Source organism: Centruroides sculpturatus, unplaced genomic scaffold, assembly GCF_000671375.1.
Source record: "Centruroides sculpturatus isolate CEXI.00-Female unplaced genomic scaffold, Cexi_2.0 scaffold257, whole genome shotgun sequence".
Classification (NCBI taxonomy): Eukaryota; Metazoa; Arthropoda; class Arachnida; order Scorpiones; family Buthidae; genus Centruroides; species Centruroides sculpturatus.
In genome coordinates this window covers 665,356-692,757 of record NW_019384389.1, presented here as the reverse complement: position 1 = coordinate 692,757, position 27,402 = coordinate 665,356, and the positions used below count along the sequence as shown (strand labels likewise).

At 31.8% G+C, this 27,402-nt stretch overlaps 1 protein-coding gene across 7 annotated transcripts in view; it reads left to right on the top strand.

The window, feature by feature from the left end:
- Positions 1–27,402, top strand: part of LOC111618194 (scavenger receptor class B member 1-like) — a 61,022-nt gene that overhangs the window by 26,072 nt on the left and 7,548 nt on the right. For 6 of the 7 annotated variants that reach the window (XM_023359674.1, XM_023359677.1, XM_023359673.1 and 3 more), the window contains 11 exons: positions 3,439–3,596; positions 9,379–9,520; positions 11,432–11,638; positions 14,145–14,236; positions 16,604–16,650; positions 16,922–16,991; positions 18,504–18,676; positions 18,755–18,873; positions 25,231–25,304; positions 25,464–25,521; positions 27,247–27,402. In XM_023359674.1, coding sequence (XP_023215442.1) covers positions 3,439–3,596; positions 9,379–9,520; positions 11,432–11,638; positions 14,145–14,236; positions 16,604–16,650; positions 16,922–16,991; positions 18,504–18,676; positions 18,755–18,873; positions 25,231–25,304; positions 25,464–25,521; positions 27,247–27,402 — 1,296 coding nt within the window. The remainder of the gene's footprint in view (positions 1–3,438; positions 3,597–9,378; positions 9,521–11,431; positions 11,639–14,144; positions 14,237–16,603; positions 16,651–16,921; positions 16,992–18,503; positions 18,677–18,754; positions 18,874–25,230; positions 25,305–25,463; positions 25,522–27,246) is intronic. The other variant, XM_023359678.1, reaches the window with a different exon arrangement.

The following is a 27,402-nucleotide window of genomic DNA, read 5'->3' as shown; positions in this document are numbered from 1 at the left end:
ACGGATTCACATAACACGGCAATTTTTTTTAATGTAACTCCCATGTTATACGGGGGTTACTTGTAGTTAATCAGGGTCTCCTGCCCCTAAATTTTCCATATGTGGTCTTGTCTTTTATCTAACGTCATTCTCGAGATTAAGGAAGGACAGATGACAGTGGGAATATAGGTCTACAATTTTTTCAAATTGCAGCCCAACAAAACAACCAAAACATATTTATCCTTTCCACATGGGACATGCTTTCTGCATAAGTTGTATGCTGATACAAGGAATGTTACTCAATATGTGTCCTATTGTTTAGGTGTAAAATTTAGAGGTAATTAAACAACTGACTTCATTTGTAATGTTTAAAATAACAGATTAAAATGTCACTTTAAAGTTGGTCCTCATTATCTACTGTGTTTTGTTTTATGTAAAGTACCTTCTAGCAGAAGTTCTTAGACTAAATTTTGTTTTTGAAAAAATCTTTTTCTACATCCTTTGACACTAAAATTTATATACAGATTATGCAATCTGTTTATGGATGTGTTCTGAGTAGAGAGACTTATTATTCAGCTCTGAATGATGATCACCAGAAAATCAATTGTAAATTATTTCAAATGGCATTACGTTATTAATATTTAAAATGTAAAATAACAGTTGAATGTATTTAAAGAGGTTTAAGAAAGTATCGTAATACAAAGCTGTTCAAAATAACTTGTATTTTGTAATATGTAATAATGTAGTAATTAATGATGATTTAGCTTTGAATATATTTTTATTTGAATAAACTTTTAGATCTTAAAACTTTATTTTTACATAAAATTATTTTTAGAATAATAACATTCTTGCTAATTGCCATTTTGTTGAGATGAGAGAGGAACAGTAGCACCAATGAACTATAGAGCAAATAGCTTCCAGTAGAGTCAATCATGCCAATAAAGTGTATGAAAGAAATAAAAGAGAATGACCCACAAGCAGATCTGATCTGGAATAGACAGCTACTAAATGGCATGTTTCTCTTGTCATCAATGGCTGATTTATAAAAATCTAGTTTTACTACTAATGCAGAGAACAGATAGTTGACATGTTCTCAGCTTACTACTGATTTGGACATTGCTCGGGTTAATAAGGGAGGCTTATGTTTAATAAATCTGTTAGTCTTTATTGGTCATCAGTGGTGAATATAGCACTGGACTATGTATGGTTACTGCATCATATATATTCATCACCTCACTAGAATAACATACATCAATCCAACCAGTGTTTCAGCAACAATCCAGACCATGCTAACAGATGAAATAGACTGAAGATATGAGTGAATTTATCATCTGTAACTACTACACCATCAGAAAACTGGAAAGGAGCATGACAAATTCACACAAAAATATCCACTAAGCAAGGATTATTTTTGATCAGAAAATAACAATTTACACAACAACCTTATTTCATAAACAGTGTTTTAACATATCAAACAAGAAGCTAATCAATAGATATATCAAAACATATGGAACATAATCAAATCACAGTTAGAATATATTTTAAAAACTTCTAGGAAAGAAGTGAAGATACAGTCATAAATGATAAATCTACAAGGTTGATTTGGAAATCGGCTTCTGGTGAGCAGTTAAAAAATCAGAAAGGGAGAAAACAATTTTATTATGTACAGTACTTAGCTGTATGTTGAGGCGATTTCTCAACATAATCTCTCTAAAATCAGGCACCTCTCAGCTTGGGATAAGTTTATGTATCCCCCTCCTCAAAGAAAGTTGTCAGTTGGGAGCTGAGCCAGTCATTTACACCATTCATCAGCTCCTCTTTTATGTGAAAATGTTGCATTTTCAGCCAGACTTGCATCTGTGGGAAACAAAAGTCATCTGAGTGATATTTGGGCTATACAATTGGTGTGGAAACAGGTCCAATGAAACTGCTTGCACTTCTTTTGTGCAAGCATCTTTGTATGGGCTTGCATTGTTGTTCAGAAATGCAATATCTGTCAACATTCCTCTCCATATAGTTATTCAAAAGTTTCACAGAATGTCTATGAAGTTATCTCCTAAGCAGCAAATTTTTTTCTGAGGAATGATAAGGAGGTGCAGAAATGCAGAAACTCAATTCAAGCCATGATAAGTGTCTGAATTTACATAATAAAATTCTTTTATTCCTTTCTTGTTTTTTCTAACTTCTCGCTGGAGCTTGATTTCTGAATAGCCCTCATGTAATTTCCTCATAATAAAAGAATAATTTTTTAAAATACTAAATTCAAATTAGGATTTAAAATTTGAATATTTAAAGCCATGGAACTATGCCAGATTATTTTCTAATATTTTCTAAATGATCATTTTTAACAGTTGTATTATGCAATAGCTAATTATAATATACAGTGGTGCCTCATATAACATATGCCTCGAATAACGGACGCTGCGAACAACAGACTTCCTGTTTGGCCGTTACATGGCTAGAGCAACGGACTGGCTGTGAACAATGGACTTTCCGTTTGGCTGTTACGTGAGGCAAACAATGGACTTTCTGCAAACAATTGCAAATGCTGTTTCCACTCTTTTGCTGTTGCCAATGACAATCTGCTATTTTTATAATATATTAGTATTATTAGAATATATTATTAGTATATCTGAAGTACAGAGCTCCCGTTGGGATTCAGCTTGCTCTCTTGTTTATTATGTACAGTACATCACCTCAGTGCAGGGGGGTATTTACATTTATTCAAGTGTTGTGCAAATCATGGCTTCTGAAAAAAACAGAAAGGTGATTTCAATTGAAACAAAGCAAGAAATCATCAGAAGGACTGAAAGTTGACAAAAACTTCCTTGTCAAATGGGGGAGAGGTTCAGGAGTTTACCAACACTCATTATCCAAACAGAGCTGAGGCCAACAGGATCAATGATCTCTACAATGACACCCTTGCCCATCATTTCCAACAAGTGTTGAAGAAGAGAGAGAAACAGACCACCTTGGACATATTTTTCAAGAAGCCAGCAAGGAAAAACAAAGGATGGAACAAGAGGAGTTGACCTTACAAGCTCCGGTAGCCTCTTCTAAATCTGACTCCGATTAAAAAACAATAAAAAGAGACCTGCTGCAATGTGTAAAAAGTCTGTATGAATGTATGAAAAAAGTGTTCCTCCACCTCCTCACAACATCTGACTACCGGCATAATTAGTGACTGCTACATTTTCATTTGTTTATGGTATGGGTATTTTATACTGAGGAACGAATTATATGTTTTAACATGTATTTCTATGGGAAAATGTGTTTCGTATAACGGACTTTTCACTTAACAGATGTGCACCTGGAATGGATTAAGTACGTTATACGAGGCACCACTGTATATATAATTATCTGTATTATTTTTAAAAATATGATTATATATTATTAATTATAAATTTATAATTAATTATTTCATTTTGATTTAATTAATTCTTTTTATTTTTATATTAGAATCTGCCACTTTCAAATGGTTCGTTAACATTTAAAATATGGAGCGACATTCCTATTCCAGTATATCAAAAAATTTATTTCTTTAATATAACGAATCCAGATGCTATTTTAAAGGGTGAAAAACCAATTTTTAAAGAAGTCGGACCTTATATTTACAAGTATTTTGAAATATTCTATTATTATTATTATTTTAAACATTAGCTAAAAAAATATTCATAGAATTGAAGCAACCAATTATGAAAAAGAATTAAAGTGTTTTAATAATAGATAGTATCTGTAAAGAAAGTCACACTTTCAGAAATTTATTAATCAAATATGATACATTAGCTGATGTTTTATGAGTTATATCATGCACATTGCGCAATGTGTCCAGGCTCTGTTTCACAATGTTCACATTACAGTAACTCTATACAATGGCCTGTTTGATGTGACAAACATTGACATGCACATGGTATTCAAATTCTGTCACACTTTGGCTATCATGTCATATGTTTCTATAGCTACAGCTTCTTCAATTCTCATTTGCAGTTTGCACAAGCCATGTGGAAGAAGAGGCACAAAGTCTCTGTCTGTCCTTAATGTAACCCCATAAGAAAAAGTTTCATGTATCATGGGGCCCGTGTCACAAAGGCATTGTCATTGCAATACTTGTGGCCAGTTACAGTAACTAAATTGGGAGAGAGATAAGATAAGTTACTGAAAGTGGAACTTTCTTTATAGACACTCTTCATAATTAGAAGTTAAACACTATTTTAAACATTTACACATATAATTTGAAAAGTTTTGTATTGAAAATTTGCTTTTTTAGCAGATAAATACACTGACATCAATTTTATTTTGAATGTATGGCTCAATAAGAATGATTGACCAGGTGGCTGCTCATGAGGATATTAGGTTATTACTATTAGGGATTTAGATTTGGAATCAACCTACACAACCATAATTTACCATGAATAATATAGAAAAAGCAAAATTGTGGTAGCCATATAACCTCAATACACAATACAAACACTTTCCATGCTTTTCCAGAACTGTTTTAATTCTCCAATAAACATTTCCTGCTCAATTCATAAGCCTGCATCAATTATTGAAGATATTATTATAACTTATGTTAAAATTTGTATTACATGAGTCTCTGATTTCAAAAGTACTTGGACACTTAAAGTCTTAACATTCTATCTTTTACATTTTATTAAAAGAAATGTCATGGAACAAGTTAACATTCCAATTTTGAATGTTGGAAAATTGAATTCGGATGTAGACCTGATACAGACTTGTGTATTGAGTCAAAAGCATTTGTTGGAGAATTAAAACAGTGCTGGAAAAGTGTAGAAGATGCTTGTATCTGATGTTGAACTCTCCAGCTTTGGTGCATTTAGTTTAATCTTAATGTTAGTTTCTTATGTTAGTATAGACATATTTCACTAATATGGCAGGTTATGTTTCAGACTATTGCTGTGAAATGAATTGCAGCCTTTTTTTATTTGCTAATTCCTACGAGGTCTGTTCAGAAAATACACAGACTGTTTGAATTGTGCGGCTCCAGTTGGTTCCAGGGGAATCTGCTTGGTGTCGCTAGGTTTGTACAGATCGTCTGGTGATAAAGCCATTTTCTGATTACAGATACCTTTATTTGTTGATTAGCTACATGGTTTTTAGTGAAGTGCGATATTTAATTAAATTAAAATTTAATTAAAAAGTGCGATATTTTTTGTTTGTTGGATTTCAGAATGAATGACCTGATGGAGCAACGACTTGCTGTGAAATTTTGTGTTAAACTTGGAAAATATGCGACTGAAACATTTTCTCTGCTCATGGCTTATGGTGATGTTGCTATGAATCGTACAGCATGTTTTAAGTGGTATGAACGTTTTAAGGGTGGTTGACAGTCGATTGAAGATGATGACTGTCCTGGATGTCCTTCCATGTCAACTGATGGCCCATACGTTGACAAAATCAACACCCTGGTGCGGGCAAATCGATGTCTGACCATCAGGGAGCTTGCTGAAGAGTGTGGGATATCAGTTGGATCTTGTTACAAAATTTTGACCAAAAAATTGAAGATGCACCGTGTTGCTGCGAAATTTGTGCCAAGCCAGATGATGGACAACCTAAAAGCCAATCGCGTCCAGGTTTGTCAGGAACTGCTTGATCATTCAGAAAAAGATGAAAACTTCTTGTCAAGGATCATAACAGGTGATGAATCATGGGTTTACAATTATGACATTGAAATGAAGGTTCAATTGTCCCAGTGGGTGGGTGAAACGTCCCCCAGACCCAAAAAAGCTAGCCAAGTTTGATCCAATGTCAAGGTGATGCTGACAGTTTTCTTTGATGCTAAGAGTGTTGTTCACTACGAGTACCTTCCTCAAGGCTCCACAGTGAACCAGACTTAATACATTGAAGTTTTGAAATGTCTGAGGGACACCATCCATCGCAAAAGGCCAGAAATGTGGAGGAGTGGTGACTGGTTTCTCCATCACAACAATGCTCCAGCCCATTCAGCCCTCAGAACTTGTAAGTTTTTGGCCAAAGACTTGATCACTGCTTTTTCCCACCCCCTACTCACCTGACCTTGCTCCTTGTGACTTTTTATTGTTCCCCAAACTCAAAAGACCCTTGAAAGGAAAAAGATTTGAGACAATTTCCGAGATGAAGGCAAATGCAACAAAGGCACTAAAGGACATTACAAAAGAAGCATACCAAGACTGTTTCAACAAGTGGAAACATTGTTGGGATAAGTGTGTGCATTGGGAAGGGAGTACTTTGAAGGGGACCCAGACATGTAACTTCTATATAAAGTACATTTTGTTTTATGACGTCAGTCCGTGTATTTTTTGAACAGACCTCGTATAAATATCTAAAAACATATTTACACTATCAATAGCACTAGGTCTTAAAAAAGATGAAAAAGTAGTAAATAAAAATAATTCAAGTATTCCCTTAAGAGCAAGGCTTAAAAATAGTAAATGTAATTAGAAGCACCATATTCACATAAATTACTAATATAATGTACTACATATTAGTATAAATTACTGAAGATAATATACAGATATACAAGGTATGCTACAAACTCTACAGCATGATGGATTTTACTGAGAGGAACATTTTATGTACAGAAACCCATGTTCCCTGTCATTTAGGCACTCTGCAACTGTACAGGCAATACTTGTAACAATAAATGCATGTTTTATTTATTGTTATAAGTACACTAGTAGACAATTTACAGGTGCCTATTCTGAACCTCAGTCTCCAGAACACCTGTGGTGTCAAAACCCATCATGCATGATACACTTCTGGCAGATATTTTAGCTCCTAAACAATGCATCAGGAATCACGATTGCCATCCACAAAATGTTTCTCTGAGAGGTCTATTATGTTGCAGAGTTTGTTGTATAGCTTCCAAATCACACTGTATATTTTCAGTAAGTTTGTACAGTATTATTGAATTTTTCTATAAAATTAATATTTAAAGATCTAACAAAACTGTTTCATAAATCTCGAAGACGACATTCTTTTCAGTAAAACGAAATAAAAACATTGTCAACTGGTCGATTTAAACTATCAGTAAAAAATTCTGATGATCTCTATAATATTTTGAGTGATGCCAATTTTTATATTAGGTGAACAAATTAAGCTTATATCGACGTTTAAAAGATTTAATAAATTAAATTAACATCTTTCTAATTTAACAAAAAAAGGAAATATTAATTACTAAGATCTGGATTTTTAGGTGCATATTATATGCTCTAAAAACCTCAAAATATGCATTTCCTTTTCTACCACATATTCTTCATTACATTATCAATTCATCATAATTCATGAATATTTCTTGTATATATATATATATATGAAAACTAAGTAATGATTTGAAATCTATTAACTGATTTAATCAATAATTTTTAAAAAATGGGTTTTTTTGAATGTCTTTTCAAAAATTAAATGGGTGTTAAGGGAATTAGTGTTTGGATTTATTGTAATTGCAAAACACTTTATATTTGGCTTATTCTGTAGCAAACTTCTCATAATCAAGAAAAGTCTCTGTACATCAACCGATGTCATAGGAGCAAATTGCATCATGGAATAATCCAATGGAGCTGAGTCAGCTTTCCTGCATCATTCATTGTTGGTTCAGACCCTTGCAATGAAGGGTTTTTTCTAAAAAAAAGTTTAGTTTTTCCACAGTATCTTGTATTTTTGCATTGGATTAGATTTGCAGATTGCTCTGACATTTTTCAATGATATAAATACACTCATGCAGTTGAAGTGCTTGCTTCTCCAGTTGCTTAATGCTGGTCCTTAGAAATACCAGAGATCTAAGGACCGTTAGTTCTCGGCAAACTGATGCATCTTGCAAAAGAGATGCAGCACTCTCTATAGTCATGATCTTATCTTCGCAAGTATGCAATAAAAAGTTCTTCAGCTGGTCCATGTATTCTCCAGTTTAAAACACGGAATCCAACCAGGTTTCCCAGTGTGTGACAACTGGTTCAGGGGGAACAGGGAGTCCAGTTGAGTCTTTCCATAACTTTTGTCTGTAAGGTACTGTACCTTTACAAAGACTTTCTTAACACATGTCACTAACTTGTCAACTTTGGGATAAGTATCTTGAATTTTTTCAGCTACTCTGCTTAATCCATGTGCTAAACATGTCACATGTAGAAATTTAGGAAATGTTATGCTTAAATTCTGTCCTGCTTTGACCATATATGCTGCTTGATCTGACAACAGTAAACACATATTGTCATACTTTGTCATCGGGCCATAGAATCTGCAGAGTTAAGCACCAGCTGAATTATTGTAACATTGTTTACTTTTTCAAGTATTTCCATATTTAACAGTTTAGGTTCCTTATATTTGTCTTCACGAAGAACTCCAACTAGAACGGGAGTAACCATATTTTGTTGCTCATCTGTGGTTTCATCCACCATAAGTATATCTGTTCACTTTCAAACTCATTTTGTAACTTTCCCAGCTTTGTCAGAAATACGTCTTCCCCCATAGAACTTTCTCAACGTTGATTCATTGGGAATTGTTCTACACGTGTATTTCTCCAGAAATAATTTAAGTGTTGGGCATGATAGTTCGGAAAATGGGATTCCTGCATTACACATTGCCTCACAAAATTCAAAATTGAAGTTATTGTTTGGCACAGAATCAATCTTGTTCTGCAATTGTGATATAAATAATTGTTTAGGCTTATGCTCAGCATTTTCCTGCAGTTTTACATTGTTGTTGTGTTTAGCCATTTACACGTCCTGTTGAATTTGCAGTCCTATATTGCTGAATTGGAAGGCCTGAAATATTTAGTACCAATGGGAATCTTCCCATCGATGCTAAATATTTCAGGTCCTCTAATTCAGCAATATAGGACTGCAAAAGGGACAATTTCGATGACGATACTTTCGGCATTTTCAATCTGTATCCAATAATGTAGACCTGACTCAAGTCTATAGCTACTTGTTACAAACTAACAAAATGAAAATGACCCCACTGTATAAATATGTTTTTAGGAAAAAGTGTGGCCTAGATAACAAAGTCCAAGGTTAAATACTTTCTGGTGTTTTTCTGTGAAAGTGCCCAATGGGTAGCAACAGGATGATAATCATTCAATCATGAAAAAAACCAATGAGAACCAGTTTGAAAAGGGGACACAATCCCTGGGGATTGAAGAGGAGAGATTGGATAGGGAAGTTTTTAGGAAATTGGCAAAATATGCCAAATTTAGGTTTCTTTTTATACCAAAATATTCTCAAATATGCATTTTTAGGTTTTTATAACTGTTCCAGATACCCATATCAATGAAATAATTGCAGATTTGGAACTTTCAATGCAAGGCCATCGTGCAAAAAAAATATGTGAAAACCTAAAAATTCGGTTCCTATTATTATTATTGCATTTCTTAAAATAAATTATACATTTAAATTTTTAATTATTTAGGGCACATTGGTATAAAGAAAATATAACTTTCCATGAAAACAGCACTATTAGTTATAGGGAAATCAAAACTTACAAATTTATGAGAAATCTTTCAAATGGTGATACTGATGATATCATATCAACAATAAATGCTCCTATGGTGGTAAGTATGAAAATTTTTATTTAAATTTTACACATGTAATATTCTTCCAATACTAAGTAATTTAAATTATTACTCATAAATAATTTTTCTGTAAGAATCATATCAGTGCTTGTCTTGTCAAACTAATAGGTTAACGTTTGTTCTTGTGGAAAATTAATAAATTAAGCACTAAAGTGTGATTCCAGGACTGATTTGGTTAATTTAAACCTTAAAAGATAAAAATTCTAAAACAGAATTGTACAAATGTTTTCATTGATTTAAAAATATTACAGAAAAGTATTACATTGTGAGCTTGAACCAAGTTTTTAGTTGACAAGCTTGTACTTTTCTATTTGTGACTTTCTTTTTAAATCGTTAATTGTATAATTTTTCATAACCTAGCACAAAATATGAGATTGTTTTATGGCACGTGTGGAGTTTCTGTTGCTGGAAATTTTTTTATTTGAATTTTTTTATTTTAGTCTATTCAATGAATTTTGTTTGATTCTGCATTCACTTAATGTCTATTTTAAATGGATGAAAACATTTGTATGAATAATAGTTGGAATTTTAACTAGTCTTGGCAATTTTGAATGTTTTTATTACATTTAACCAGTTTGTGCAGTAATAGATGTGATAAGTATTCTGGTGAAGCCATCTTTTAATTTATTTGATACTTTGAGGAACAAGTTCATGTAATTCATCTATTTATCTATTGCATATGAACAAATCTGTGCATTATAAACATGCATTAAAAGAAAAGAGATTGTACTTAAATTAATTAAATTTGAATGATGTTTAAATACATTACAGTCGACCCCCCCCATAACGCTGTTGATAATTCCGTTTTATATGAATTCCACGTTGTACGAGTCACTTAGATCTTACAAATACATGAGCCGTTCACAGCCCGGCACACGTATTTGTAAGATCTAAGTGACTTGTACAACGTGGAATTCATATAAAACGGAATTATCAACAGCGTTATAGGGGGGTCGACTGTACACTGTATTCTTTTAACATACTATGATGTAGAACATAACTGTTTAGGGGTTGCAAATTTATTGACTTTTCCATTACTGGCAAAATGGTAAATTTTGAAAACATTACCAGTAATTTTTAAATTTTGATTCCAAATGCAAAAATTAGCACACTTAGTAATTGTTTACTTGCAGACTCATCGATTAGTCATTTAGTGACTTTAAAATTATATTTATTGCATACCTGATTACTGGTAAACTGATAAACTGTTCCAAACTGACAGGCATTGATGCCACAATGCCTGTCAGTTTTGGAAAACAATGTGAAATGCTACATCTTACATCAACTTTTGATAAATAATTAATTTGGTGTTTAAATTTCAATCCTTTCTCAGCTTTAAAATAGTGTTAAAATGTATATAATACTATCCTTTCCATTTTAAAAAGTGAGCTTGCTATGCATTGTACATATTGTTCAATGCATAACAAACCCACTTTTAATACTGAATCCAAATATGCAAAATGCCACCAATTTGTGGGTGGCATTTTTGGATTCAGCATTAAACATTATGAAGGGATACTGTTCAAAAATTCCCATATTGGCAAGGATTTCCTACAACAATCCTTGTTTTACATTAAGCTGAATACCATATATACAGTATGTTATAATATTTTTTATTAAATTCCAGTTTTAAAATTATAAGTTTTATTTAAAAAATTAAAAACCATTCACACCTTCTCGACAGAGATTCATTAAGCTGACGGACATTTTTGGCTCATTTCGTAAGCCCTACAAAACAAGCCAAAAATGTCCATTGGCTTAATAAATTACTTCTGGGAAAGTGTGGATGGTTTTTAATTTTTTTTTTTCACATTTATCATTTTATATTAATTTATTATAACTTTTTTTTTATTAAATTGAAATTTAGTTTATTTTAAATTCTTTTTGCAGGTAGCAGCTACTTTAGTAGAAAATTCTAGTGTATGGGTTAAACTTGCACTAAATGCTGTATTTTGGGCTACAAGAGAGAGACTTTTTATTAAGAAAACAGTTAAAGAGTTAACATACACTGGTTACAGGGATCCTTTGATGATTTTAGCACCCGTTATTAATCCAAAAGTACCTAATCACAATGGTTACTTTGCCTGGTTGTATGGGGTAAGAAGAAATATAAATGTTTTTATGTAAGATTAATTGTTTATAATTATCTGATCTTAAGTATAAGTAGATTAAGAAGTTTTGATTAATTTGATATTGATTTAATTGCTAATTTACATAAATCACATGGCTGTTAATTATTTATATGGAGTCCGAAATTATTAATGGAAATTTAGATTATAATAAATCTACTGCAAGTGACTATAGTTATTTTAAAGGCTAAGAATTTATGATTTTAATAAAATAGCATTTTTTATAAACATAAGTTTTTATTTTTAGTTTTTCAATGATAAAAATCTCAGTGGAATTAAGTAATGGAAATGAATGTGAGAATATAATTCCAGTATAGTATTATTATTATTTATTCTAATTAAAGTTGACACATTAAATATTAGTCAGATCTACAGGGTGAGTGGAAAGTAACTAGATATTGAGAAATTGCTGTAATTTCTATATTTCTATCTCCAAGATGATAATTATTTGACATGTACCTTAATAAATTGAAATAGGGACGAATACATTAAAATTCAATGTAGGCATCGGTGCTATCCATCGATGATACATTTTCCTCGGATTGTGAAGTGGATGAACAGCCACTTCTGTGCACCTGCAGTGAAACCCGTGGTCATTTTAGCTTTGAAAGACAATTCTTATTAGTTTCCAGACAGATTGTGATGTCTGTTTACCATACACCACTATCTCTGCACAGTAACTTTTGATTTTCAAACCTCGTAGTATATGGTCTCTCTCAGCTGCTGTCCACACCACCAATTTGGAAATTATAATTCCATTGATTGATGTATGTGTGCACACAAATTTTATTATGATTGCAGTATTATTACAAAAATTATAGCAATTTCTCAGTGCCTAGTTATTTTCCACCCACTCTGTATTTGAATTCATTTCATAGCCTAAAGATTGATAATTTATTGGTACTGGTCAATGTAAACAGTACTCTTTAGTAAAAAATATTTTTCAACTTTTGGATCTGAAACTTTTCATATTTTCCGTATTTGGTGTTTTGTTATTTATTAACATTATCATAATAATCATTCTTATAATATTCTTACCTTATGACACTAGTGTTTCTAGATTTCATGCTGTCTGTAAGATTGATATGTTAAATTTGTTATATAGATACAATGCATGTTTTAGAAGTAAGATATAATCTTTTATAATAACAAATTACAGTATTAAAAAAATTAAATTAGGAATTTGAAAGTACAGATTCTTTTCTAAACACTTTCCCAGGATATTTCATAAAGGAATTTTTAGCCCTTTTCTCCCTTGGGAAGAGTATTTAGAAAATAATGGTGACTATGCATGAAAATAGCTGAGATTGTATACTTCAAATGGCTTTGTTATTAAGTTATTTTACAAATGATTGTACCTTACTTTTGGATACGTTCCATATTTAAAAGTATATTATTATTTTTTCATAAATATTTATATAAGAGTAATGCTATTATTAAAACAGATATTCTGTTTAATATAATGATAAGTTTAAAAACTTCAATATTTAACAAACTTTTAATTGATAATACAAAAAGAGGGCTTGATAAAAAGACCCTCTTAGCACCTACAGGTGCTAAGAGGGTCTTTTTATCAAGCCTATTGTGGGTTGACCAGACCATCGATAGGGTGGTGAGGGACAGGGCTTGGATGGATCACACCCAAGAAATTCCTAGGGTTAAATCAATAACTACCAGATTATATTGCGATTATTTTAATTAATTACCAAATAATTTGTCACTAGAGGGAACTGTTTGGTGTCATTTCTTATTAGATTTAATAATTATAATTAAATGAAATAATTTAAAAAATTCCGGAAGAAAAGAATCGGCCCGTGGTAAGACTCAAACCCACAGCTAGTACTTACTGTGGGAATGCGTTGCAAATTACGCTACCTGAGCCTCCAGTCTAATCTCCTCTTTCAGATATATTTAAACATGAGATAACCATCGTCAGTTACCTACAGCACTGGCTGGAAATGTATTCAGCATCCACATCCGGTAAACACTCACCTATTGCACTCAGCTGGCTATCACACAATTCTCGCATGGTATATATATACGTAAACCAATATATACAAACTTGATGTACATACCTAATAAGCCAAAAACTACTGCATTATATTAGGGGGTATTATATTGTGATTACTTCAAATTAATTACTAAATAATTTGCCACTAGAGGGAGGCATTAGGTGCCATCTCTTATTACGTATGTCGAGTTGTAGATGTTACTTTATGTATTTCTAGGATTTTTGACCTGCTCGAATTTGTTTCCGGGTTCTTGGAGAGGTAGATTTTATCTGCTCGGCCATCCGATTGTCGACATTAATGCATTTTGGCCTTGTGTTTGAAATAAGTTTCTTTTCATTTCAAAGTATTAGCTTTGGTTTTTGTTTCCCTCCATGAAACATAGCATTGAAAAAAGCAATGCTATGTTTTATTTTATTTTGTCCATTTTAAATTAATTAAAATAATTACTTTTGTACTTTCCAGAAAAACGATACGGACGACGGATTATATAATGTGTTTACGGGAAAAAGCACATTAGAAAAGTTAAATATTATTGATAAGTTAAATGATAAAAAGTAAGTATTTTTACATTTTAAATCATATTAATAAAAAAAGGAAAATTTTGTATTAAAGAAATGGAAACATTTTAGATCTTTTAATATTCAAAATTTGTATATATGCATTTTCAGTATATTTTTATAATCTTAGAAGTTAAATTGTATTTGATCTGTTTAATTCCTGTTACATAATTAAATATTTTTCCTGTGAAATTATATTCAGGAAGAACAATTTCTCAATAGTTAGATTACAGAAATAAAATTGAAAAATTAGATTATTGATACAGTATAAAAACAGTTCAACTTTATTAAGTTGTACTGCTGTATAGTGTATTAACAACTTGGGCATTATAGAAAAATTTTAATTTTTCTGTATCTACAGACTAATAATGCCTTTGAGCAAACAAGAATAAATCCAGATTTTCTATCTAATTCCAGTTCAAAGTGTTACAGAAAATATTAAATGTTGAATATTTGAGGCAATGGGTTATCAATGGATATAATCTTTATTTCTCATATCATTATACATTTTTTATTAACTTGCTCTCTCTTTCTCCAGATAAAGTAAATCAATTTTCATCCACTTTCTAATTTCTGATATAGTTGAAATTTTGCATGTGTGTGTATCACCTGTCACAATACACTGTTTTAGAGTTAGCAAACAATTGGCAAAAGATTAAACTATGTAAATAAAATCTGATACTAGATGGTGCTATGTGTCACTATGCCTTACAGTGACTTATGGAGACATTAAAGTGACTGTACTATGCTCCTTTTTAGTCTCAATATTAATTTTTGTAACTTAAAAAAGAAAATGTGCACTAACAAATATAAACTGGTGTGCATCTTAAAGTAATGTAGTATTATTATTATTAGGTAGAGTACGTGGTATACTTTGCTGATATTTAACACCTCTATTAATATAGAGAAACTTCAATACCTTACAAATAAAACAACCATAATTTATCTAAAATTGTCATCTCCAAATAATAATAATGATACTGATACTGCTTAGTATGTAATGAATTTTAATTAACTATTATAGAAACTTCCAAGAATTCATTCCTGTAGAATAATATAAATTTGTATTTTATTGTTATATATTGTAGACAGTGAAATTCTCAATACTATTGTTTTTCCTTTTTCCTATAGAAAAAAATCTGGCACCGGCAGGCATGTTTCACAAAATGCATTCGACCTATTCCCTTAAGAATGGTCCACTTTAGTTTAACATTATGTTATGCAGATTGTGGTTTTTGTGTATATAGTCAAAACCCATTAATTAATACATAGTTTGAAGGGACTTAATGTAAACATTGTTAAGACAAAGTGCAAATTTAATGACTCTCTCTTTTGGTTTATAAAAAGTGAATGGTTGCACCATCAAATGGCAGAAGCCAGATTTTCTACTAGTTATTTCACTGTTTTATCTTGTTCGAATAGTTACAAGTTTATTTTTTTGTATATATGTGTACAGTGGCTTGAAGAAAGAATTAATTCTTGTTTTTTAACATCGGTTTGAGTTGGTAGAACAATAATTAAAACTACTGGATATAACAAGCTGGCCTAGTTGCCAATTTGAAACTGGGAGCTGGATACATGTAAAACATTACAAATTACAATATTGTTTCATTATTTTCATTATTAAAAACAATTAATAATAATAACTGTTTCATAAAACTACAGATTTTTAATTGATCTGTTAACTTTCATTTTCCAATGTGCTTATCAACTGTCTTGACTAATCATTTAGAGTTATCTTGGCTTATAAAGTGTCAAATGTAAGAGAGAGTGCTATTTTTTGAGTTATATTTGTGTATAAGTGTGTGGCATATAATTGTATTGTCAGCAGTAACAACGATAACATTGATGTCATGTGTGCTAAGGCCAATGTTAAAGTCAAAAAATGTGTTCCTGATGATGATGATTGTATTGTCATTTTGGCTTGTATGATTTGGGAAGCTGGAAATTGCTTATATATAATAGTTACTGAATTTGTGGGGCCATAATAAGCTTCATATTACCAGTACAAATTAACTGATATTTTGTATTAACCAAATTCGTTAACATTAAAATCCATATCCTCTTCCACCTGACCACAAATATACTTCACATTAATGCAGACTTTGTATAAACTGATAACATAATAATGGGTTTTGACTGTATTTTGTGGAAATTTTTTAACAAATGAACTATTCTTGAATAGGCTAAGATGCATTTTGTGAGATAAAGAATAGAAATTGCCTTTATTGTCATATTTTTTCCATGAAAAAGGGTAAAAAGTAGTGTACAGAATTACATCGTCTACAATATGTTAAATTTAAGATTATCTTCCCATTTTGTTGTATTTAGCTGAATTTAATTTATTTGATGTATTTATTTCAGCAAATTTTTTGCATGGAATTCAACTTGTTCAATGATGAATGGAACGAGTGAGTATAATTTAATTATTATATGTATTAAATAGAAATTTTCTACATATTTTTACTCAATTTTTATTTAAAATGTATTGAGAGGGAAGAATAAGAAGCAAGTTCTCTGGCACTAAATTTCTTTAAAGTGTTTAGCTGATGGGTCAAACATTATACTTTTGCCACTATTAAGTTAAATTTTTGTTGATTTTTAAATATTAATAAAGTAACATAATTAAAATTATTTATTATTGTTAAACAAAGTGATTTATATATTTTAATTCATGTCTAGATGGTGAGTTTAATCCACCTCTTTTGAAAAATCAGCAAGAGATACATATATTTCAGACAGATATTTGTAGGTAAGTAATATAAATTGACTGATGATAGAAAGTTATTTTGCATTTACACATTGTTCATTTCTGTTGCAAATAAGAAATGTCATTAAACCATTAACCATTTATCTTCTGTTTTTTGATTATACAAGATGTTTTCCTTGAACATCCCTAGTTTTAAACTGTTCTGTAAAATCCATTTGTTCAGATATGTGGGAAAATTGTGTTGTAGAATGTTAGTAATATTGTTTCAAGTGCAAATGCCTGAAAGGGCTGCTACTACATGAAGGCCATTTGGATCTTTACTGCCGCATGATCTAGATCACTAGAACCCTATTTCTTGGTCCACCCAATTACCCATCATTATCTCTCTGAACTTTTTTCTTTGCAGGCATGTCAAGAATCATGTGTATGTTACAAAAGTGCCGGACATAACAGCCCTACATAAAAGAATCAAATGCCATTAACTCATCTAACATACTGAATCTCAATGTGTTCCTCATGTTGGAATGTGGAAATTTACTGATTTAATGTAGTAACTAGCTTTTTCAGATGCACTTTGTATTACTATTGTCTTCAGTACTATATACACAATTTTATTATACCTGTAAAAATTAAAATTTATTGAGAATACAAATTTGGGGTGTCTGAAAAGTTGCCCTGCAGTGAAAAATTTGTAAGTTACACATATGATGTTGTGTGTGAGACTCTCAAGTTGTATGTCTCATGTTTCTGCTTTGCAGTATATTGCATTACTGCTTGCTCACAGATGTTCCAGTTTTTGGACAACTTCTTTGCCAATTGTATAATCTCCCATGGAATACAGCCCACTAGTTCTCTGGACCTCGCTTTCCAAATTTTGGGTTTCTGGGGCACATTTCTGGCATTTACTGTAGGAGAAACTGTAATATCATGCATAAAATTTACTTAAATTCTTTCCATTGCACAATAACTTTTTGATTATCTTACATTATAATTTCCTGCCTATAATTTGCAGATTGTGTATTAAAAAAATGCATACTGTGATTTATATGCTGTTGCATAAAATCTACAAAAATTTTTTATAACATGAAAACAATGCTCTAAAATTATTTTTAGTCATGTTAAAGAAGTCTTTGGGACAAAATATGGTGGAGAATTGTCTTGTGTTTGTGTGTCAGGAAGATGCAAAAAGAGAGAGAGATACCAAATGGAATACAGTATTCATCTATCAGTTCATTAGACTTGATAGCTGAATACTTTAGAAATAAGCAGTAAGATTAATTGACCAATAAATACACTCGCAGATACTAAGATCAGCTAAAATTCCACAGACTTTAAACAGATGAAACCACATGTAAGAGTAAAATGGATGAAAATGTTCATATGAGTAAAGTCTGTTGGGATTTTAATAAGTCTTAGTGTTTGTGAGTGTCTTTATTACATTTCACCAGTTAGTAAGGTAGTGGATCTTGATTGACCAATATTTCTTCCAGTAATATTTAGCTTTATTTAAATTTGTCATAAATTTTCCAATTTTAATGGCTTTATTTTTTGCAGATCTTGGTATTTAGATTATAAAGAAGATTCCGAATTATTTAAAATACCATCAAAACGTTTCGAGGCGGGAATTTCGGTCCTTCAGAATGCAAGTGAAAATCCTGCTAATGCTTGTTTTAATGTAGGGAAAAATTTGCCTTCAGGAGCAATGGATATCAGTCCTTGTCAATTTGGTATTTTATTTTTACTTTTTTATATAGAAAATTAACATTATTTTACATTTTGTTTAATATATTATTTAAATTTTGAAGGTGCACCCGTTGTTCTTTCATATCCTCATTTTTACTTGGCCGATCCTTCGTATTTACATGCTGTAAAAGGGTTATCTCCAGAACCATCGAAACATAAATGGTTTATGGATTTAGAACCTGTAAGTAAATGCTCTTCATACATAAAAATGACAGCATGTATTATCATTATCATCATTATTTTAAATTATCTTCCACATAAAAAGTGATAGTGAAATATTAGACTATATAATTTATCAAATACAGTAGAGCATTATCTGAATACCGATCAACTGAAAGCATTCCAGTTGGCAAATTCAAATTTCCACTAGTCCATGCGTGCTGTGAGCTGCAATATTTGGCTATGTCTTGGGCTACTCCAATATTATTTTTATCTCAATAAACACTCAGATTCTTTGACTATATTGACACAACCACCTTATGTATCCGAGAAATAATATTTATTATCCTACAAATGTTTTCTATCTGCTCCACAGGTCATCATCAGGTATATTTGAAATTTATGGAACATTTATGTGCAACCAAAATTCAAATTTCTGTATCTGTTTGAACAATTCATTAAAATATAAATATATAAAAGATAAGTAGAAAATAACTAAATACATGGATCCAAGTAAAGTAAAATAACATAAAATACAATAAAACAAAATAAAATAATGTAAAATTAACATAATAAAATATATCCATATAATAATCCTAATTATAAGGACCGAGTGCGTGTTGTATAACATATTATTCTGGGTTATTATACCATACAAAAATGATCAACTAGGAATAAATAAAGAGTATATTGTTGTCACCACCAGGAGATTGAGTAAAAGACTTAAGGAACATGTGTATGATATAAGTAAGCACTGCAATACAGCACTATCCAGTGGCACAAACAGAAGGTTCAATGATTGACTGGAATGAAGCTAAGATAATTAGACAGGTGCCTGCTCACCATCTTTAGCAATGACTTTGGAAAACTTTGAAATATATAGATCCAGCAGTACGGGAAAATGTTTAAATTATAAAGACGCCACAAATTTACCAACTGCATAGAAGTATATGATTGATAATAACCTAGTATAATATGTTAAACAACACGCACTCGGTCCATATAATTGAGTTTATTATATGGATATATTTTATTTTGTTTTATTGTATTTTATGTTATTTTATTTTACTTGGATCCATGTATTTAGTTATTTTCTATTTATCTTTTATATATTTATATTTTAACAAATTGTTCAAATGGATACAGAAATTTGAATTTTGGTTCTACTGTAACACCATCCATTGTAAACATAAAAACATTAAGATATATGTTACAGAAAATAATCTTTGGCATTGTTCATAATACAATTTGTATTTTACTTTGACAAAAAAAAAAAAAGTGTTTTGAAATGAATACTACTGTACTGTTTTAAATTACTGTAATTATGTTAATTATTATCTGAGAAGTACACAACATATACCAATCAATAGAGTAATCATCAGAGTTTCATATCTCATCTGCATTCAAACATCTTGTTGTCTATTATATGTAGGAAGTACCGTAAACAAAAATGGTGACTGCACAACAGAGAGAACATTTTGTGAAGGTGAAAACTTATCCTAGAAAGTCATAATCACTCGTCATTGTGCAACATTTGTAATCTGTAGGAGCTGTAGAATTGTGGCTTCCGTGAGGAGTGACAATGGATATGCTGTTGCAAGTGTGGGAAGAATTTTAGTATGTTAGATGTGTAAGGTCACCAGCAGGCTGAACTTACACATCTAACATACTAAAATTATATACAGCCAGATGGTCATTGCACAAATGATTTAGATGTAGATTCATTTTTGAAAGGATTAAGTATTGAAAACAAAACATTGAAATACATAAATTACAGTTCAGATGTCATGAAGGTGTTAAAGCTTTAAGTATTTAAAGCTTTTTTATTTTCTATCTTATGTTAAAATAAACAGCTCTCACTTCCAATAAATGCACTTGGACATTTGAAGATAACATAAAAAATAAATTTTATAAATTAAATCCATTAAATTTTGGACTTTTTCTTTCTTTGTAATTATACACAATCCAGTCACATTAATGTGACCACCCCTTACTGTCGACCTCAATGTGAAATAACTAATCACAGGTGGCAGGTAGTAACACATTGCAGTAGAGGGTATATGAAGGGTATCTGAGGTAAGCAAAACACATTGCAATCGTTGGCTAATGGATTTATGACGCAATTTATCCGATGTCCAAAAGGGCATGATCATCAGCTTCCGGGCCAAGGGTGGAAGCATTTCCGAAACGGCAAATTTTGTAAACTGTTTGCGTGCTGCCGTGGTAAAAGTATACCATGCATGGCAAAATGGCACTATCCAAAATCAGCGACGTGCCAAATGTGGTGCACCATGGGCCATAGACGGCTACGGAGATGTGTTCAGGCAAATAGACATGCAATTGTTGATTAACTGATTGCCCAGATGAACCAAGGAGCTACCAAAAGTGTCTCCTCAACGACAGTTCAGTGAACGTTGCTGTGTATGGGTCTCTGCAGCAGATGCTGATTAAAGCACCTATGCTGACTCTTGTTCATTGACGACAAAGGCTGGAATTTGCATGCCAGTACAGCAACTGGACGTCCACTGAGTGGTGACAGGTGGCTTTTTCTGATGAATCACGTTCTATGCTCCATCAAACAGATGGACGTTGGTGTATACAGCATGAAGCATCTGAANTACACAACATATACCAATCAATAGAGTAATCATCAGAGTTTCATATCTCATCTGCATTCAAACATCTTGTTGTCTATTATATGTAGGAAGTACCGTAAACAAAAATGGTGACTGCACAACAGAGAGAACATTTTGTGAAGGTGAAAACTTATCCTAGAAAGTCATAATCACTCGTCATTGTGCAACATTTGTAATCTGTAGGAGCTGTAGAATTGTGGCTTCCGTGAGGAGTGACAATGGATATGCTGTTGCAAGTGTGGGAAGAATTTTAGTATGTTAGATGTGTAAGGTCACCAGCAGGCTGAACTTACACATCTAACATACTAAAATTATATACAGCCAGATGGTCATTGCACAAATGATTTAGATGTAGATTCATTTTTGAAAGGATTAAGTATTGAAAACAAAACATTGAAATACATAAATTACAGTTCAGATGTCATGAAGGTGTTAAAGCTTTAAGTATTTAAAGCTTTAACACATTCACATAAAGTAAGTATTTAAAGTGTACTACAGAATAGTTATTTTCTATCTTATGTTAAAATAAACAGCTCTCACTTCCAATAAATGCACTTGGACATTTGAAGATAACATGAAAGATAAATTTTATAAATTAAATCCATTAAATTTTGGACTTTTTCTTTCTTTGTAATTATACACAGTCCAGTCACATTAATGTGACCACCCCTTACTGTCGACCTCAATGTGAAATAACTAATCACAGGTGGCAGGTAGCAACACATTACAGTAGAAGGTATATGAAGGGTATCTGAGGTAAGCAAAACACATTGCAATCGTTGGCGTAATGGATTTATGACGCAATTTATCCGATGTCCAAAAGGGCATGATCATCAGCTTTCGGGCCAAGGGTGGAAGCATTTCCGAAACGGCAAATTTTGTAAACTGTTTGCATGCTGCCGTGGTAAAAGTATACCATGCATGGCAAAATGGCACTATCTAAAATCAGTGACGTGCCAAATGTGGTGCACCATGGGCCACAGACGGCTACGGAGATGTGTTCGGGCAAATAGACATGCAACTGTTGATTAACTGACTGCCCAGATGAACCAAGGAGCTACCAAAAGTGTTTCCTCAACGACAGTTCAGTGAACGTTGCTGTGTATGGGTCTCTGCAGCAGATGCCTGATTAAAGCACCTATGCTGACTCCTGTTCATTGACAACAAAGGCTGGAATTTGCATGCCAGTACAGCAACTGGACGTCCACTGAGTGGCGACAGGTGGCTTTTTCTGATGAATCACGTTTTATGCTCCATCAAACAGATGGACGTTGGTGTATACAGCATGAGGCATCTGAAAGCAAACACCCTGCAACAATTGCCGCAAGGGTCCAAGCTGGAGGAGGGAGCATTATGATCTGTGGAATTTTCGTGGCATTCTCCAGGTGCATTCATCATTCTGGAAGCACGATGGATCAACAGAAGTACACATCTGTCCTTGTGGCCCATTTTGGCTTTTGACAGATGGTCACATTAATGTGACTGGACTGTGTAGTATATGTGCTCAATAATAAAGCATTGTTAAGCATTTTTTAACTACAAAAAATGNGGTTAAAGCACCTATGCTGACTCCTGTTCATTGACAACAAAGGCTGGAATTTGCATGCCAGTACAGCAACTGGACGTCCACTGAGTGGCGACAGGTGGCTTTTTCTGATGAATCACGTTTTATGCTCCATCAAACAGATGGACGTTGGTGTATACAGCATGAGGCATCTGAAAGCAAACACCCTGCAACAATTGCCGCAAGGGTCCAAGCTGGAGGAGGGAGCATTATGATCTGTGGAATTTTCGTGGCATTCTCCAGGTGCATTCATCATTCTGGAAGCACGATGGATCAACAGAAGTACACATCTGTCCTTGTGGCCCATTTTGGCTTTTGACAGATGGTCACATTAATGTGACTGGACTGTGTAGTATATGTGCTCAATAATAAAGCATTGTTAAGCATTTTTTAACTACAAAAAAAGAAATAATCCAAAATTTAATGGCTTTAATTTATAAAATTAATTAACATAAAGATTGTTTACTAATATTTATCTTTTAAATGCCTGAGTGCATTTATTGGATGTGATTGCTGTCTATCTTAACATCAGATAGAAAATAACTATTTTTTAGTTCTTTAATTTGTTTTTATACAGTCTTGACATTTGAACTGTAATTTTGTGATTCTAATTTGATGCTTGAATGATTCCAATGTTTTGTTTTTAATACTTTATCCTTTCAAAAATGAATCTGTAGCTAAATTACACATGCAACAGCCAGATGAACCAATAGGAATCAGTATATGTTAATAAAACAAATAGTTCTTTTATATTAATGACACCAATTGGCTATTTTATTTCTGTTGGTCTTGAAAATCGATATCCCATCTGTAACGTGGAAAGACCTATATGAAACCCGATAATGTTACGGAGCTTTGGGTACATCAGCTATATTAGTTTTTTGAATGTATTTAATTTGAAGACATCAAGTTAAAGGAGGTAGTTATTAGAAAATTTACTTCAAACAAATTTAAAAATTAAAATAAAAGGCTCTACGAGGGAACAGTATTCACTTATTATACTGTCTAGAATAGGAATCATTTTCATCTCAAATAATTATAAACATTAAACTAATTAGAAGGGTGATGCATATACAATATATGCCAACAACTACCAGATTACTTACGTACACTGAGTTTGTTGATGTTGGTTTATGTATGGTACAGCACATACACAAGGTATTGTAGAAAAAACATCCTTTCTGGAAATGTGTGATAGAATTTGTTGAGATAAGCAAAAATGTACAATAACATATTTGCAAATTTGTAATAGTTACTGAAATACTCGAGGTTAAAGTTTTGCCAAATGATGCTTACAGACCTGCCAGCTGTTGGCCTATGACTGAAAACAGGAGCTGGTGAATGGTGTTGGCGTAAAGTAGTCACATGTGACCTTGGCAATACGGCTAGTAATTTATTGAATAAAATTCAACAATTATTAAACTTTAATGTAGTAATTGGTAAAAAGATTTTTTAAAGTAATTAAAATTTTGAACTTTTGCAAAGACTCTTTGGAAGGACGGATTAAAAACCATTCACAAAAACCTTGTCATTGCATTTATTTGTTTTTTCCTCTAAACTGGGATTCTAAAATAAGTCATTTTTATTGCTGTTTTAACCTCGAATATTTTGATAACTTTTTGGAGTTTGCAAATACATTACATTTTTGCTTATCTTAACGAGTTCTATCACCTACTTCCAGAAGAACACTTCCTGCGACACCCTGTATAACTACTATCAAAATATATGCAGATCATGATTAACTTTTAGATCAAAAGGCACTGTAACTAAAAATCCTTGATTAAATCTTTGAAGCGAGGGATGAATAATGGCAGCGTTTTCAGTTTGTTGTATTGCGAAGTTAGACTTGTACAATTAACAGAATATAGATTGTACATTGAACATAAAACCAATTCTGATTGCTATACATGACATTTTTCAATGCTTAATTATAACTATAACCTAGATTACAGTTTCATTGATTTTTTTTCCCCTCTTCAAGCAATCATTTGTTGAAAATAAAAAATTTATTAATTAAATATTCAAGCGAATTTGTGAATTTAAATTTACTAAAAATTTAAAAAAGATATGTATGATGTAAGCTAAGTTTTTCTTACTTAACAAAAAACATTTTAAAATAAAAATCTCGAGATGACTGAAGATTATTATTAGCTAACGAACCTAAAATTTATTATTTCAGATTACGGGATTAACTGTTAATGCGTCGGTTCGTTTACAAATCAATTTATATCTCAAAAAAATTCATTTTATCTGGTACGTAAAACCGATTTTAATTTGAATAATAATCTGTTTTTTATTGATAATTTTCTCTGGATTTATGAAAATATACTGAATGAAATTCTTTTATATTTATTATTATGTTGAAATATAAATATCATTTTTATAAGTAGTTTATATAATTTTTTTTTCTAGGCCATTTTATAAGCTTTCTCCTGCTCCATTGGTATTTCCTGTACTTTGGCAAGAAGTGGTAATTAATAATTTTGTGTTTTAATTTTTTAAAATTTATTATATCAGAACAAAGACTATTAAGATTCTTTTAGAGAAAACTTTTAATTTGACAAAGGTCTCTCTCTGTGTTGTTTGTTTTGAATTGATCCTCAATTTTTGAAGTTTTGTCATCTAAAGTTTTCTTTATTCAAGACAATACTCATTTACACATTACACATCCATCAGTGGCCGAGTGGATAAAACCACTCGTAGTTGATCGTGTGTTTGTGCCTCTCTAACGAGCTGGCCAAATGGAGTTTTCTGGGTTTTCTTCACATTTGTAATACTTGAATAGGGATCAGTTTCCAAAGAAGTCCTCCTGGGAGGAAAATCATCCCATATCGTGTTGCTATAAATGAATAAATCAAACCCATACACTGCAAATTGCACCAAAGATATTCTTAAGAAGTGTTTGATTATCCACTAAACAGTCCAGATTTGTATATTATGATTGGGCTGCAATTTGAAAAAATTGTAGCCTTATAAATTCCTGCTGTCATCTGTTCGTCTGTCTTCTAATCTTGAACAGAGTTAGATACATGAAAGTTAAAATAGATATGGAAACCTTACGGGCAGGATGTCATAATTAACTATATAAGAACTTCCAATTCACACTGGAAGTTATGTTATTTCAATTCAAAAATTTTTTCCCAAAAGGCGTTAGATAGATGACTGACACGACTCTATTGTTAAAGAAAAAGTATTAAAGTAATGCCACTACTAATTTGCGGTTGAGAGCATATATTTTAAACTAAATAAATTAAAAATTGCAACCCAGCAATACAACGATGTCACAATAAATAATTGTTCATTGTCAGATGTGAAACTTCTTTGACTATGCATGATTCTGTCACTTGCCATAGATTATCACAGGTTAATTTGAATTGCCCAATAAATAAAATTAGTAGCCTTTCAATTAACTGGGATGCCAAAAGTCCCTATGGAAGAGTCATTAAGTTATCACAAATTGCTGTATGACTCATTTGTTTTTCAGTCTGTTGGTAGGAAGAAGGGGAAGGGAAGCAATGCTGTAGTATCCATTTTATAGTGAATAACTATGTGAGGTGGTAGTATGTGTTGTTCTCTCTGCTTCTTTGAAAACTTAAACATTATCAGATTTAAAACAGGTGAAATTTTTCCTATTTATCATGGATAATTGAGAGAGTCTACTATGTAATCAATGATGTATTTTACTCTTAAAGCTTTGATAAACTCCTATATTGATATTCACTTCAAAAAATTCTTTATGATGTTATATTTTCTAAGTCTGTTTAAATCTGTTATTTTTATGATCTTTTTTATTTGTTGATCATAATTACTATTGCTGTATTTTGTGCACGAAATGAAGCAAAGTGGCCACCTCATCACCATACACTACAAAATACATTAATCTACATTATCTATCTTATTGTAGAAGCAACAACGTCTTAATTTAATATGTTAATGTTATTAATTGCTATTAATTTAGTCCCAGACAATTATTGGCAAAGAGTATTGTACTGTTTTTTGCAAATGATTATTTGCGGAAGCGTGTCTGAAGTTATAGCAAACGGGCTGTACAAACAGATTATTTCTTTTATAAATTTAAAAATGTACTTAAATAAATCAGTCGATAACAAGAAATACCAAATAAACCAGTTAATAAGTCTTATTTATTTTATATTTTGAAAGGCAAAACATTTCATCTACGGTATTTTTGTTGCAGACGTTTTATGTAACTGAAGATTTAGCCGAAGTTTTAAAGTCGAAGATCTTTAAACCACAGTTATATGCCAAAATTAGCAGTTATTTATCTATTGGTTTAGCAGTACTATTGATTTTAAGTGCCTTTATAATTCACATTTTACTCAACAAAAAACAG